Source organism: Coloeus monedula (assembly GCF_965178545.1).
Source record: "Coloeus monedula genome assembly, chromosome: 2".
NCBI lineage: Eukaryota > Metazoa > Chordata > Aves > Passeriformes > Corvidae > Coloeus > Coloeus monedula.
Genome location: NC_138782.1, coordinates 60,910,994 through 60,928,397, shown reverse-complemented (window position 1 = coordinate 60,928,397; position 17,404 = coordinate 60,910,994). Strand labels below are relative to the sequence as shown.

The 17,404-nt window shown below is 38.0% G+C and overlaps 1 protein-coding gene across 1 annotated transcript in view; it reads left to right on the top strand.

The window, feature by feature from the left end:
• The window catches only part of ARMT1 (acidic residue methyltransferase 1), a 49,827-nt gene that overhangs the window by 15,033 nt on the left and 17,390 nt on the right, over nt 1–17,404 (top strand). Inside the window, exons 6-9 of the mRNA XM_082303156.1 lie at nt 5,362–5,493; nt 8,463–8,719; nt 12,346–12,490; nt 14,204–14,389. Coding sequence (XP_082159282.1) covers nt 5,362–5,493; nt 8,463–8,719; nt 12,346–12,490; nt 14,204–14,389 — 720 coding nt within the window. The remainder of the gene's footprint in view (nt 1–5,361; nt 5,494–8,462; nt 8,720–12,345; nt 12,491–14,203; nt 14,390–17,404) is intronic.

Sequence of the window (17,404 nt, the reverse complement as noted above, 5' to 3'; positions counted from 1 at the left end):
TCTAATTGCCTTGAGATGACTGCTGTGTTTCATCACATGAAATGCATTTATTATATTTAGATGCAAAGTCACCTCATCCTAACAGAAAAACGAAATATGAAAATGCTTTAACTGCTGCTTGTAGTAGTAGCAGTGGGTAAGACTAAAATTTTGATTGTAATGAAGCTTTCATTTGGGCCCATTAATCAAGCTTGAAATTGGCCTCTTCAGCAGATGAACACCACAAGTGATTTTTATCTTTTCAGTAATACCTTTCAGTGATTACTTCAAAGGGAGGAGGGTAGAGCTGAGCAGTAGCCTTCTGAAAGGAATTTAGAAAATCTCTTTGCTAATTTATTTGAGCTGCTGAGAACACTTGAGTTAGTTTTACATGTTTCTGGAACATTATGCTAATGCAGAAAAACTCCTTAGGTATATAAAAATAACAAAAAAAAAAGGTACTGCAAGCAATGAGTTGCGCCTAGTTACCAGGAGGAATCAGCAAGGGGAAATAGGTGTTTACTGAGTGGAAAGTGATCAAAAGTATTTGAGTGTTTCTGGAACTTTATAATGTGCAAGAGCAAGCGACAGAACTGAAATAGTTGTGAAATATTACTTGCAAATTTTGATTTATGTTAATATATAGTTATCAATACCTTTTAGATCCCTGATAGGCAAATTGGGCAAAGTATTATCTATAAAGAAGACCCAAAATGTACATACAACATGGTTAATTTGTGAACCTTTTTTTTCCCTCCCCCTGAAGTGACTCCAGTGGAGGGGTCAGCCTATTCCAGGTAACTAGGGACAGGACAAGGGGACACAGTCTTAAGCTGCACCAGGGGAGGTTTAGTTGGGCATTAGAAGGAATTTTTTTACAGAAAGGGTTGTTAGACATTGGAACAGGCTGCCCAGGGAGATGGGGGAGTCCCCATCCCTGGAGGTGTTTAAGGGCAGACTGGATGTGGCACTCAGTGCCGTGGTCTAGTTTACAAGGGGGTGTTTGGTCATAGGCTGGACTCAATGTTCTCAGAAGTCCTTTCAAACCTCATTGATTCAGTAATTCATTTTAGTCTGTTCTCGTATGCGTTAGCAGAATCTGAGTCACTGTGGAATAGTGTCTGAACCTTCTCATGCTCGTTATTGTGTGTAGGTGTTGTGGCTTTTCTGAGGTGATGTGCATGCTGGCTGGCTGGCTGCTGCTACCAAGAAAAATCTGCACTAGCCAAGTATGGAAATTTTTTAACTACCCATTCTTTCCAGTATTTCATGTTGGATGTCATCTTCTTTCCGTTGCAGCAAATAATAATAATAGTAATCAACTCTGCTGCTGCATTGTGTTTTCAGAAGTTAGAACAATTTTATGCACATATACACTCATGAATATTCATTTGTCTTAAGAAAAAAGATTGCAGATTTGGGATATCTCATTTTGCTTGTTTTCAGAATATGAGCAGTTGTGACACTGGGATTTACAGAAATCATTGAACAGTCCACTGAGCCCAACCAATGTACCAAGTCCTGTATAAACACGTAGGTAAAAAGGGCCCACTGATTACTTTAACATCTGAGGGGGAAAAAAAGATGTATTTCAGTTAAGATAGATCCTGTGTTATTGCTTAGCTCTTTTTTTCCTTTTAAAATATATCAGTGTAGAAGAGATGCAGGACAAAAAGAGAGGTGAAATAAAAACTTGGAGCACCTGAAAAGCAGTGACAAAGGAAGCAGTCACTGCACGAAGGCCGACTGTGTAGCTGAACCGGTGAAAGTAACCTGGACAAGCCAACATGAAGGTGCCTGTTTTGGTTAGATGTGTGTTTAAATAACTGTGGAGACAATTAGAGCTCATAAGCTACTAGAGAAACTTTCCCATGCTGTTCTGCTTTCATGCCCAACTTTGCTGATGGTAACCTATGATATAGTTTAGTAAAGCATATCTGTGAAAGAAGAATGTCATGTGCCATCGTATTACAAATCTATTAAATTTTCAACCTTTCTTCCCTCTTCCCCCCCATTTGTTCTGTAGAAGCAAAGGAAGAATGAAGTCAACAAATGTTCGTGAGTCATCATGTTGGGTATGTCAACCCCAATGTCTTTAGGTACTTTGAGAATGGGAAGAAGAAATCTCTGCCCTGAGTACAGTCTATGCCAATGCATTGACAAGTCACTCAGGGGAGTGATGGCTGCTTAAATGCTTGCTGGGGGTGTTCTGTTTCAAAAAAGATTCTTAAAAAATATATTTTTTTGGAAAGGGGTCTGGGCTGTGTGCAGGCAATGGCAGTGGTAGCAGCATTTGCCAGTGCTGAAATAAGAAACACAGCAGGAAATGACAGAAAAGTTGTCAAAAGCAGAATGGGAGTGAGTGGCTTTAACAGCTGGCTGATTTCAAAGTACATGGATAGTTGTAGTTTTGTACTGAATGTTGTTGTAGTTTTGTTGTTTCTGCATCAAATGAAGTTTGCCAACTAAAGACTGGATTCCAGGGAGATAAAGGCAGTTATTTGGTAAAAAAATCAAACCAAAAAATGGTCAAAAATAACAACAATCACCATATATTGTTGATCTTCTAAGAAACATCTATTACTAATAAAACTGAATATCCAAGTAGATATTGCTCTTAAGTACTGTAAATATATGCTTAGCTTCTGTTTAGCATGTGGAGTTAGATGAAAGCTTCATTTTCTTTCAGGTAAGTGGAAAGAGATCAAAAAAATTAGTAGTATGAGTGGGAGAAACACACAAAACCTAGGTTATTTAGAGCTGATTGAGTGTTAATATATTAAGACTTCTTCTGTCTAATCTCTCTTATTCTTTTAACACTTCATTAATTCTATTTTCCTAACAAAAATCAGTATAGATTACATAGTACTCATGAAACATTACAAATCTGAACTTTTCCACACATATAGAAGTGCCACATCCACATTACAAATTTTGCCCCTACATTAAAGTCATGCCAAGTTAATTGAGTTGTCTGATAGGTCTGATTAAAGATCAGACCTGTGACTAGCTGATGGCAAACCACAGAAACATAGAAAACTATTAATTTTAGAGCATGCACATTTCCTGCAAAAAGTATGATGGTAATACCAACTTCCCTACACACATGGCGGTGCCACCATGTGTGATTAGTTCTGTGTTTGCTAAGGCACTGGAGGATGCAGAGATCTGCCTCTGTAAATCTCACTAAGACTGTAGATGAGTTGAACTGTAGTTCCCATTGACTTTTGCCCCGGCTTCATTAAACTTCTTTTAAGTCCTTCTGGATGTGTAGCTGCATCTTTAAAGTGCTCATCATTTAAAAATTTAGGTTTGTATGAAAAACATAGATTTTGGAAGTTTCAGCTCTAAAGCTGTTACATTGATCATTGTTTCTGAAAGGGGGCTTATTTTCTTCAGCTATGCTCTGAAATATATTTATTTCATCAGTTTTGCGATGTACTCCTTTCTGTAAAGTTGTAAGTTGTGTTTGTTTAGAGAAGAAAAGGAAAAACCTCCATTCATGCAGTACTACAAATATAATAACATACATAAGCAGCATACAAAGTGTTGCTGTTTGCAATCTCCATCCATCGTTTTGGAGCCCTGGTGTACTACAGAATGAGAAGAATGCCCTCTACATTAAAGAATTTAATGTAGTTCTACATGTGAAACAAGCAGAGTGAAGCAAAAGCAAGGCAAAAGTAGTGAGATGGCACATGCTTTCCCTCACTCCCTCACAACAGTGATAAAGTGTTGAGAAAATTCGCACCCCTTTTATCTCCAAGATTATGAGCTGTGTTCCATGCGGCCATGAGTTTTCTGCATGTGTCAGTCTGGCTTGTTGAGAGTGGCAACTCCTTTGTGGAAGAGCACAGCTGAGTGTCTTTGAAGGAGATGAATGCAATTAAACTTGATGGGTCTAATCTAGTGTCAACTAGGACAGGGAAGAAAGATTAGAGAATAGAGTTTGTGATATTATAGCAACTAATCCAAGGTGATTTATCTTCTGCTACAGCCTAAACGAGTAGTTTTTCCTTATTCCTCAGGGATTTCTCTATGTGTTCCATGGTAAATCCTTATTTTACGAGATGTTCACATATTTGGAAAGCTCTTCAGGTTTTTTTTTCTATTTAGAATGGGTAGGGGCTGAACTTGTAATTTATCTCAGCCTGGAAACTGATGCTGATATAAAAAAACATGAAGAGAAGATGTCTCTGTCTCCATTGCAATACCTTTTTCCAATAGCAGCCATTATCTGGGGGTGTTTTGCATTTTATAATTCATACCCAAATGTACGAGGATTGCAGCTTTGTTTCAGTCCTGTGTGAGAGCTGATGGAGTACAAATGTCATGTTCAGTTCTCTGCCATGTGTGCTCCCAGCATAACCTAAACTTAGTTCTGTTCTGAAGAGGTTACATTTCATCGTCTTATAGTTACTATTGATCAGAAAAAAAAAAAGTTCTCTCTAATGAAACTCTGTCAAGACTTCAGGTCTGAATTTTCATCTTGAAAGACTTTAAGTAACAAAGATCAAGAAATCCAGCACATTCCTGCTCTACTGTAGAAGAGCAGAACACCACAAAAAGGAGAAAGCCTACTATAGAATCTAAAGGGTACAGCTAAAAGGGTTGTACAAGTGGTGTGAAGGAGACTGTACTAGAAAGACAGAGGCAGTGCTTGCCATGGAATCAGGACTTGAAAAAGAATCAAAGGAAGTCATTATGGTGATTGCTGGGGATGAGAAAGCATCAGTCAGGAAGCTGAAGTGGTGCCCAAGTGATGGAGTTCAAAAGGACCTCTAACCTTGAAAGGTTAGATGTAAAAAAAGTAAATGGCAAGCCAAAAAGTGACTTGGAGGAGCAGATACAAGTGTCTGAGTAGGCATGGGCTCTTCAACCTGATAGAGAGACTGTGGAGGTGAGATACAATAGAGATCTGCAAAATCATGCACAGAGAGGATAGCCGTTGCTTTTTTTCAGCATTTCTTTTGACATAAAAATGGGGGGACGTGCAGTATAACTGAAGATTAAAATCCAAAGTGATTCTTTGCATGAGAGACATCTGACTCCCTCTGGGTTAAAGTTTGTACAAGTTGAAAGAGTGACTGGATAATTTTGTAGAAAAGGAACCTTTTGAATGTTACTAAATACATAGAAAGTGCTGGAAAGAGCCGGAGCTGAAAACAGTGGGAGGTCATGGTGTTGGTGGCTGAACTTGAAGATGAAAGTGGTGACTTGCAGAAAAGGACTGTTTAACCTATTTTTCAGTACGTGTGTGTTACTCTGGGAATAATATTTGGAGTAATGCCCTTGAGCAGTTAATCAAACAAAAACATGCTGAAGCAAAAATGTTCAAAAAATGTGATGTCTAATAGTTTTGTCTTCATGCTGTCTTCACAGGAATCTCACGATCACGTTCTTTTGGATATTTCTGTCACTAGAGAGCAGATGAGTCACTATCGAGCTGCAGCTGAAACTGCTCAAAGTGAACTTGCAGCACTTTCAGTGAAGTATGACTGTGCCCAGTCAGAGGTACATTTAAAAAAGTTCAAATCCTTCTCCAGACCTGAGGATTCTTTGCATCACCTTCTGTAGAGAATAGAAAGCTTTCAGAAAGTCCAATACTTGCTTTTGCTACAGAATTTTTGGAGCTTTTTTTTGTAATAAATTTGTTTTTAGAATGTCTGTGTGATTTTTACTTTGCTTTCTTCTGTGATCAAGAACTGATTATTAGCTTGTATTTGAAAGACTTGAAGCAGTCTAGCTTTTTATTATCATCTAAATTCAATCTTTTTATATTAAACCTGAAAATTAGCATTTCTAAATTGTGGTTGTATAAAAGTTCAGATAGATATCTTCCTGTTGATGGCGAGTTAAGATCTAGCTGCCCATCTTTACTCATTTCTCCCCTTTATTCAAGTTTTAGCTCCCCAAATTTGCTCTGCATTCATCAGTGAAACCGTGTCTGTGCTGATTTGCTCTGCTTTCAGCACCAGTGAAACTGTGTTTGTGCTAATGGAGTTGACTGTAACTAGAGAGGCTGAAGAACATATACACATACTTTTCTACTCTTCCTGCTGTGTAGATGGTGCTTCTCAGGAGAGGATTTATTCCAGGATAACTTTCAGAGCTTCATTATTTCCACAAGTAATTTTTTTTTAACATGTAACTGACTAAAAGTGATTTGATGGAAGTCAGCAATGCTGGCAGTGGTCAGTTTTAAAGTGGAGTAAAATTTGCCTTTAGAAGACATGAAAGGTTTACATTTATTCATATGCAGAACTACAGGCATAAGTGTCCATTGACTGAGGTTTAATTTGATCAGTTGATCCTGAAATTACTGCAGGGCTCCCCTACATTTAACATTTATCCAGAATTCGTGCTTTAAATTTAGATTTTAAGAAGCCATAGAGAATCTCATGTTCTCATACAAAGAATTTATTACTGGAAATGTTGAATGGCTTTATTGCCAGAACATCTGACTGATTTATAGATTCCTCAAGACTGTGCTTGCAAAAGCATAGTCAAGAAAACAGCTGTTCATGCTCTCGTTAATAAAGACCTTCATGACCCAGCTGAGGTCAGAGCCTTGTTCTTTTGAGTGCTCTGTAAAACTCATGATATAGGATTATTCTTGCTTTTTCTGCTATTGGAACTGACCACAAAGACAATGGACAGAGGAAAAAAAATTGGATGGGGAGTTGAACCACAGAGAAATTTTAAGGCTATGAACACTCTAAGATACCATAGCTTGGTCCAGCTGCCAAGCAAAGCAATGCTATTGTTCCTTCAGCTGCTCATTTCCTTCCCCACACTGCCCCACCCCTTGTGCCAGCACAGATGTATGTGTAAGTGTAGTTTTTACAGTGCACTGTTGTGTCAATGCAATTGAAAAATAATTCCTTTCAAGTTGTTTCTTAGCCAGATCAATTTCCCAATCTTATTTCACCTTGTAGCCATATAAATGCTTCTGATAGCACAAAGAGGAGGGTATGGAAATGAAGCCCATGAACTCGGGAAAAAGCCAAGCTGCTTCTGCTTTTCTCAAAGTCAGTGCTGCTTTATGTCAGCTCCAGAGTGTCTGATAAACCAGTGCTTGCACGTGAAGCATAAGCTTATCGCAGGCTGTGCTGCTGCTGCAAGGATAATCCTCCTACCTGATTTCTCAGCATCAGCCTGTACTCTGTGATGTGACCAGCTCCACTTCCTCTTTCTCCTCTGCGAGAGAAAAAGTGAATATTTTCTATCAGTTGTTACTTAAGTTGTTTGTGGGGAAGTCAGACAAACACAGAGCTGGTGTGAGGGAGAGGAGAGGCGTGCGTGGCTGAAAAGAGGAGAAGCAGGACTTTTCCAAGGCAGTTGGCTCACCAGCCTCTCTAATTTCTCTGAGTGTCTTGGGTCTGGTGATACTGAAAGACTCCATCAGAGAAGTGAATTTCTTATTGCCCTGGATTGCAGTTTAATATCTTAAATATTTTTGCCTTAAAATGTTTGCCACAATTTAAAAGTTCTATCACTCATCATAAAGAGCAGTTAACTTGGCTTAATTATTTGCCTGTTAATTTTATGTAATAGGACAGAAGACCTTCAGATTGTGTCTTGCTGCTTTTAATTGGAATAGTCAGGAAAGCTGAAACATGCCTTACCACTTCTTGTGACAAAAAAGTCCACTTTAAATTACTTGTTCCTATAACGAAAATAAATCATATGAAAAATGTTGTTTGCCTGGTGAGTCTCCCTCAAGCGCAGTCTCCTAGAGAAGCTTCTAGCAGAAATAGTTCAATGGAAAATGGTATATTGAACAAAAAGAGAGAGGAAAATCTACTGAACTCCATGAACTCTTGGAAAGCTCTAGCATCATTGCTGTAAGAGGTCTTTAGCATTTGAGGGTGATTTTCCTTCTCCTCCCCTTCTTTAAAAGGTGCTATTACTGTTTCAGCATAAATCCAGCTACATTTAATTGGATTATCATGCCCAAAAGTAACTACTTGCATAAGATGAGAAGAGGGTGCCTAACACACAATGCTCCAAAAATTTATTTGCGTCTGAATATGCCTCAGATCATCAAAAGTCTCTACACTCATACAACAGGATACTTTGCTATTACAACTCCCTGCAGCTATAGATTATCTGTGGAATTGTGCACCAGAATTGGAAGCAGGCAGGCGGCAGGCAAAAAAGAGGGAATAAAGGTGTTAATAACTTTATTGTAATGCAGACACATAGGAGACATGAGTTAAGGTTGTGCAGCAGAACATAATTTAGACTTGTCCTAAATTCTGAGTTAGTAAATAAATTTATCTTCCTGTAAGGTGTTATCTTGAAAAGTTGTATTGTGTTACCCAACAGTAGCTTTTGTTTTTGCAAACCTCTCCTATTGCTTTTTCTGTCTTGTAGTGATAGAAATGCATTTCTGTCACATTACTAAGCTTGTTATAAAGTCATGTTATTTCAGCCTGGGCAAAGTACTCTTCATTAATTTTCTCCATTTCTATCTATAGCTTCTTAAACTCAGATCGAGCATGATCTCTAAAGAAGTTTCTTTTCAAGAGCTGAAGGCTGAAGCTGACAGCTATAAGGAAAACAATGCCAGACAGATGTCTCGCCTCCTGTCTCTGCAAACACAAATCCAGGAGATGGAGAAAGATCTGTGTGCACTTGCCACTTCTAAAAACCAGGCTGAGCTGACAGCTCAGGTGGCATATAAGGAAAATTTGGAGCTGAAGGAGGAGCTTCATGAGAAAAATGCCAAACTTAAGTAAGAGTCATGTCAGATAAGAAACAATTTTTCGGGGGGGAGGACAGAACAGTGTGGAGGACAGAACAGTGTAGTTGTCAATACAGAAAAATATGTTGGTGGATAGACTTTATTGCAGTTCTGAATTCTGTTACAGTGCCTTGCACAACTGTTGTACCTGAGTGTGTGGCAGGTATTGAAATTTGAATTTTATTTTGAGTTGTTAGTCCATAAATGGAGGTTGGAGTGTTTTGTACTTTGAAGGTGAAATGCATTAAACTTATAAAAGATAGTATCCTTTAACTATACTGTTTTTAGCATAGTGTATCAGAGCACTGATCTGTCAGTTCTGCATAATTGCTTGTGTTTTGGGTCTTTAGGATGGAGACTCATGGCAACATTGATTGGTATGAAAATATTCTGAACTCTGAAATTCCAAAATCAGTGTCAGTCATATTAATAGACACCTTGTAGACTTTTATAATGGATTTTTCCACCCATTATCAGGCTAATATTTGTGACTCTATCAATACTGTCTAGTTAAGAGCAAGATGAGTGTTTACCAGACACCTGTATTTCCCAAATCAGTATTTCACACAGCTCTGCCAGGCTTTGTGCATTAAAAATTAATAATTAAGTAATTTTAAAACTTAGAGAAAGCCATTGCAGTGTACTTGTTTATTACCAGCTGATTTGCCAAAAGCCCTGCCTGGAGAGCGCAGCCTGACATAATGGCTGTTAATATTTTTAAAATGCTATTTCTGGTAGAAAGAAAAAAAAAATTAAAAAATGGAAGAAAATACTCCTGTTCTCTTTGCTTGCCTAACTCACTGGGAGAAAACTGCTGGAATACTGGGTTTCATACTCACCTGCCATTATAGTGATACAGTCAGTTTTATGGGCATAAATCTCTGCTGTCACTCCCAGAGCAGTCCTGGCTGCTCTCTTTGGCCCACAACACTTGTGTAATCAGTTGTGTAATCAGTTCTGTTTGTGTTGATGCGTGGTGATCAGGACCAGGGGACTGCTCCAAGAAATGAGCAAAATAAAAAGCTCAATTTCCACCTCTACCAATCCCAGATCTGGTTCACTGTGCACCTGGAGTGTGCCACTGGACTTCTGGCAAAAAGGAAGGGGTACAGGGGTAGTGAGTTTGCTCATTTGGAAGGAACAAACATGTTGGATTGCTCATGAATGTGCAGTGTTTGCTTTCAAAGCTTTTTCTTCTCCTCAGCTAATGGTTGCATGTGTCACTTCATACCAACCAATGTACTGACTCAGTGAACTTCAGCCACGTAGTCTGGCTGCCTTGGTAATACTTGGCACAGGACTAGTCCTAATTAGGTGTTCCAAAAAGATTTTCACTGAAAACCACTAATGAAAGGGAAGAGCAAGCCAGCACCCATGAAGCGCATATTTACATTCTGTACCTTGGGGATATAGTAAGAAATGTTTGGTGAATTCTATGATTGGTTTCCAGGATGTGCACCTCTCCTATTGAAAATGGTGCTTTTCTACTCAACAGGTCTATTGCCATGGTATTTTTAGAGTCTGAACTGTCAAAAGCTTTTTTCTTCTTCTTTTTCCTTCTCTCCTCTTTGCTCATTAGTTCTGAAGAGCTAGCAAAACTGTGAAAAAGCTGTGTTCTACTTTTTTTTTTACCTGACTGCCTATTTTCTAGGTGCTCACGCCTTTATGGCCCTACAGCAGGTAATTAGATGATTTGTAAAGTTATCAAGTGAGTGCTTTGTACTTCAGATTTTTTTTATTTTTAGAAGCAGGCATGGTTTTGTCTGTGGATACCTCAATTTTTTAGACAGAGAACAGTTGTGGTGTTGTTGGTCAATCTTATATAATGGTCTGACATATAAGCATGCATATATGTCATGTCTAAGCCTAATACCTTTTCACTTAACATATCCCTCCTCACAACAGCAGTTTAGCAATCATCTCATGATTTACTTTGTTGGGGCTACAGAGGAAAGGAGGGTGCTGAGAGGTGAGGAAGCTGTGAGGGTGCTTGTGTTCTGAGGGACAGTGTCTGCTGCAGAAGGCAGACTTCTTTTGGCTCATGGTGTGTGCTGTGTGGTAGTATGTGGAACTGCCCTCACAATATCCAGAACAGTAATGAATGTTTTCCATTCCTCTCTGTTGTTCTGCCACTCTCTTTCACTTTGCAGCGTTTACAGCAGCTGCGCTGATCGCCCTCCTAAGGCTATGTGTTAAATCCTTTCATGGACTGTCTGTTTTGCTTACTGATTTATAACCATTCAGTGTACTGTGTTTGCACTCACTGTGCATCTCCTGTTGGAGTCTCATGCTGCTCTTTGGTTATGGAATGATACTCTGTTTGATTGCCAGCCTAGAGAGGAAGAAATCAGGAATGGAAAAGAATGAATCCAGAAATGACTACCATGCCCACCTTGAAAACTGAGAATAGTGCTACGCTCTGATAAGCAAATGCATTTCAATAAAATACTTGCTCTAGACACCTGTTTGGTTACATCTCAGGTCTTGATTTATTCTAGAGTGAAGAACTTGCTTTAGGAAGAACCTTGTTTTTCAACTGGAAGCACAATAGTTTGTCTTGCAAATCTACCATTACCTATCTACCACTCTTATGGGAGTTAGTGAGAGGTATTGGAGTTGACATTTGGATTACACTGGTGGTCATTTTGAGCTCTGTTTGGTTGACTGATTTTGCTAATCTGTTTCTTTTTAGTTTTCCATAAGTGATGTGTGTTTCAGCATCATGAACAAGATTTTTGTCTGTGTTTGCTACCAAAGCAGACTATGGTGGCTCTTATTTGCTGGACCCATCTTTGTCCCTGGCAAGGGAAGGAATTTATACTAATGAGTTAAACTCACTATTAATTTATTTGCTTTGTTGTTCTTGTAGAGCATTTACAAACTGACACCTGCTGTTAAGGTTGAGAACCTGTTTCATGTGGGACATTCATCTGCATGATAGGCACTTGTTGAGTGATAAAATTGCTGACAAAAAGCTCCCTTTTCTTCATATCTTTGTGGTAGCCCCTAGATGGTGTCTTTTTTTAATGCATCCCTTTCATGGGTAGTGCTTCAGAGTACAGTACAGCAAAGTAGTGTCTCCCATCTCTGCTTCTGCTAGTAAACTTCTCTTCACAGGTACTCTGGATGTCTTACACTTCCATTAGTCCAGAAAGGCTTCTCTTTCCTTGGAGTTTGTTAATCATCACTGCCAGCTTCTTTAGAGAGGGGATGTGAAATGCTTTTCACATAGTTTTGCTAAGAGTTGATCACTCTCTTCCTCCCTGAATTTTCTAAGCTTTTGCTTGCACTTTCTGCTTCTAGTATCTTGAGGGCACTATTTATTTGTGTCACTTGGTTCTTGTGTTTTATTCAAATTTTGTGCTGAGAATGAGATTGGGGTCATAGAAGATTTTTTGAAGTGTTAATCAAAAGCCAAGATGAAGAAATGTTTATACATAAGGCAACAGCAAAAGTTATATGTATTACATAACAGGTACAGAGAATTAAATGTAACTTTTAAAATTCATTTGGTGGTATGCAGAAGCTAGCAATAGTCTTGGGACAATGTATTTTGCCTAGAATTCCTTTTCAGGGAACATTCATCCTGATGTGTATATTTTTTTTTGTCTGATTAGTAAATATTTGAATGAGTATAAAGAAAACATGACTCAAGCTTCTAAAATCAGCAAAAACTATGAAGAGCTCCTTACACAGATTTCTGGATTCTTGGACATAGACATCAGAGAAACAGAGAAACCACAGGAACGTTTAACATCAAAGGTGATTGTGTAGGCAAATGTTTCTCTACAGCAATTTAATAAAAAAGTATTTAGTTGTCACAGAAGTAAAGCAAGTGATAGAGATCTTTGTATTTAATAATGGTTTGCAGACAGTGCTATCATTTAATGACAGATTTTTTTTTCATACTGGGCTGATTTTCAAAGGTGTTAAACACTAATAGGCCTCAGTGAACTCAGTCTGCCCTTACCTGCATAAATACTTTATCAGCTGGTAGCTCCCACACATAGCCCTGATTAGACACTTGGTTGAAAGATTTCCTCAAAATATTAACATGGGGGTCAACAGGTGATGTGTAAACTGTAGCACTAGATCTTAACTCTTATCTTGAGCTGACATACCATTAAATGCAAACATCTGAAATGGTCTGCCCTAAAACAACCCTAACTGTGTCCTGTAATAAAATGCTGTAAATAACTTCATGGTGCTTCTGAGACTTAATAATAAAACTTTATTATTTCTCTTCTCTTCTGATGTTCCAATAACTAAGCTTCCATTTAGGAAAGGAAAATTGTTTGTATATTCTTTTAACCTCTATCAATGCTGCTGAAAGACATTTTATTCTAATTTTTGCATTTCACTCATCTTCAGTCTACTCTTTGATCCCAATTTTTCTTCACTTTGGAGCACAATAGGTATTTGGGGAAATTCTATTTCATTATGTTCATAAGAATACAGTCTTAATAAATCAAGATTTTCTAGGTATGTATCACAGTGAGTGTACACCCTCATAATATTACATAATATTGCAAGCACACTGAAATTTTAATAGATACTCTAAAAAAAGTTGTCACGCAAGATGCAGTCTTGCATGCTTTAATATTAATAAGTTAATAATTAGAGCTTTATAAAACATATCTTCACGTCTTTTAACAATGTAGTAATAAATCTAGTTGGGAAATCTAATTTGTGCTGAAAGCTGTTCCTTAGGAAACCTTTTCTGGGGTCTTGGCACACCTATTTAGCTTCTTTTTCACATTATGGTTTTATTTAAGACAGAATTAATCTGTTTTAGTCTTAACAAATGTCTTGCCAGTAGGAATCAGGGTACATTTCTTGCTCACTCTTTGAAGTGCCCACATTCATCTATTCCACTGATTGGAAATAGCGTAGTGTACCAAAACAGCCCTAGAATCCTCCTGGAAAGGACTGCTTCTTCCAAGGTGCTGGCTGCTCATAATGCCAGCACACCCAGTATTTGGCCCTGTCCTTGAATGTGCTTATGAAATACCTGTTACAAACTCAAACCTCTCGTGTTTAAAAAGTTTTGAGCATGAATTGCAGCTTTCTCATTCCAAATGAAAGGCACATGTCTTAAAAAGCCAGGCTGAAATGATTTGCTTTTCACATGGGGTAGCTGCATGGTCTGTTTTGTGACCTGCTTCATGTCAAGCACGGAGATGCAGCAGCAGTAGCTCTCCACCTGTTTAATACATCAAAATGTCTGTGTGGGAGTAAATCTGAATCACATTATGCTAAGGTGGGGGCTTACAGTGAGAACATGATTCTATGATTTTAATTGTCTTTCTATTCTTTTCCATAATGAATAGTAGAGTGCAATTATAAATCTGACCTAGGGGTCACCAGTAACACCATGTCTTTATTGCCATGATTAGGAGGAGGTATAACTGGGATGAATATGTTTAATTGTTAAGAGCTTTTAAGAAGATACTAATATTTGAATTATTTCTCAAGGTCTCTGAAATATGTAAAGAAAATCTGTCACTAAAAGACCAGGTTGCTGCTCTTCAAGAAGCTGTGAATGTCCATGAGATGGAGTCCAAAGCTAGCAGAGAAACTATCATGAGATTAGTTTCAGAAGTGGCCAAGGAGCAGAAAAAGGCAGCAGGATACTACCAAGACATGGAAAAACTTAATAAGGTACATAATTGCATGTCTTGTATGCTTGTCTGGTTTTCAGATGATTTCTTGAAATTTCAAATTAATTTTCAATAGGAATTACCTGAGAAAAAATGCTTCTGAAAAAATTATGTTGATTAGGGTCTTTCCTAAAAAGGACATTTCTCTAAGGTTATTTTCAACTTTTTGAAAGTGAGATATGAAGATGAAACAATAACATTTTGTAAAATTAGACCTGAGGTAGATTAATGTCTTTCAATGCTGTTTGCAAATTTCTATTTTTGCTTTCTTCTTAGTGTTGTAGCCTTTGTGCTTGCACAAACATGTAAATAAATGAATGTGTATATTGTTAATATCTGAGGCACAAGCACGCAGTGGTGAAAAAATGCTCTTTTAAATAACATTTATTTGATACTGCCAGTTTTCTGAGAATTCTTCTACTCAGTTTTTCAAAAATTCTAATGAGAAATTGAAAGGAATTGATAGGACACTATTCTTTCTTTTAAGGCACTGGAAGATAAAGTGTCTTGGCTTCCATACACCCTAGATTATCTTTTCAGTGCATCATAAATTTGTATTTCATAACCATTGGCTCATACCCAAAAAGTTGTAGGCAGTAGGATGGCTCTTGCAGGAAAGCACTGTTCACTGTTGGGAAGTCTTAGAGGAAATCTGTGCAGCAGGAAGGATGGTCAGATGAGAAATATAAGTTAAGTTGTAAGTCAAGTATTCACCAAATTCACCTAGCTATGATTTGGGAAGGAAAAGGATGTGATTTAAGGATTGAATTGCTCCAGGAGAGTTTAAACTCCCCATTAAGGGTTTGTATATTTTAAAGGATGGATGAACAAAGTGCATTTATGTAGCAATTTTCCTTACTGCTTTGCACTTTGAGTGATGACTGTGAAAAGGAAGCAGTTTAGTGAAGCCAGAGCAAAGATTTCCTGCAGGTGAAACAGTGTGGTTAAAGCTCATGGCCAGAAGGTGAGAAAATTAGAGAAGAACCTTAGACTGCCAAATATGTAGCTGAGTTGTGTGTGACTGAGTTTGTAGGTTACTTAAACATAAAGGCAACCTTGTGCAAGTGAGTTTTCAAATGTAATACAGCATTTTCCCCAGCCCTGCCATTCCTCTTTTCCTAAAGAAGAGACACCCACCATACACTTTAAAGGATATAGTGTTCTGATTCAGTTGTAAGCAAAATACTTAGGAGATGAGAAATAGCTGGCAGTGTGCTCTGGAGGAGAAAGAATTTGTGGGGAAGATAAATGTAAGTACCACAAGGGTCATAAATTTTACGTTCTGCTGAAAATAGTTCTTACCAAGCTGTGTACAATTTTCTAAGACTCAATGGAACTGAGAGAGAACCCAAACCAAAAACTTAAACAGGTCCTTTATGAGAACATTCTGTTTTCATGCTTCACTTCAAACACAGGTGTGTGAGGAAGAACAGAGTGTAGTTTACTCAGTAAGCCAGAAGCAGGAGATGTTTTAGACCAGGATCCATTTGTGACTTGTTTTTCAAGTTTTCTCTGACTGCCAAAACATTTACCAAGTTCAGCTAGTTTTCTGAAAAATATTCTCCTATCATTATTGTGCATATGACAAATGAGTTATTTATTTAACCAATTTTACAGAAATGTCTTTCTAAATGATTGGCATTGCCTTTCAAAAGCATTGCCTTTGAAAAGCCCCAGCTTCATGGAGGCTGCATATTCCTCCAGTGGCATTTCAGTTTAGCTACTTACATTTGCAGACACTGAGTAAATATGTGGAGAAGGTTTTGTGTTCACAAAAGCATATTAAGAAGTTCATTATTGAAAAAGAAAGTAAAAAACAAAAAATGCTTTAAGTCCTCACATGTAAAGTGTGATGTATGGGATCCCCTGTTCCCGTGATGGATGTCTTACTTGGTTACAGGAGGGGCACCAGCAGCATTGAGTCAGTCTGACTTTGCCATGTACTTCATGCTGCACATTCAAGCACATGAACGGAGTTGCATGTGTTGTGACATGTTCCCCTGTCAAGGTGAGAAGCAGAAATCCATACTGCTCCTGTGCCAGAAGACTCATAATTGGCTGTGTGTTTCTGGGCTGTTTTCTGAGCTTAATTAATGGAATTGCCTGTAGCTGAATTCACCCAGCAAAGGCTGAGTACAAGTGACTCCTGCCTGCGTGTGCCTAAAGCTCTTAGGGCCAAACATTTCGGCCATCTTCAGTATTACAGATTGAGATGGCAGCCCATTTCCCCCAGTTTGCTCTTAAAATTCTTCCTAAGTGTATAGAGACCATCACACTGTTCTGTCAATCATCTCCAGCAAGATTCGGCCGCCGCACTGTCCCCTGCCACCCCTCTGAATAATTGCCTGTTTTAATTGCCAGGTAGTTCTCCACTCCTGTTCCTCAGGATTTCTGTGAATTCCTTCTCTTGACCAAGTGCTTTTTTTTATGTGCCAGGAGGGACATATGCCTGTATTCAAAAATTCTTACTGAATAAAATTAAAGCCAGTTAGTTATGTTTTAAGGTTAATATATTTAAAATATTCTTTAGCATGTTTGATACTTGAGTATTGTTGCAGTTAGCTGGAATTGATTCGAGGAACATTAACAAGTGAACAATAATTTTATCTGTTCCCCTCTCAGTCTCACTCTATGACAATATGAAGTGGCAAAGAATAAAAACCAGTAACTCTTAAAACTAATAAAAGTAAAAAAAGCAATTCAAGAAGCAGTTTTTTTCAATCTATTACTTTTTCAATCTATTACTTTTTAAATTGCTGAATGTATGCTTCTATTTATTTCTGAATTTCTCATGTTTCTGATAGAATATTGCAAGATTTTGCTTCTGGAAAGCTGTAAATATCTGCATAACTTTATTATGGCTGCATTGGATATCAAATTTGCATTTAATGAAAAACAACTTCTAAACCCTGCCCGGATTTCTAGACTGAGAATCAGAATACCTGTCCATGCTTTCTGTATGTCCAGAAAGTGATTATTGATTATGGTAATCATAATTAGAGAATTATAACATTCT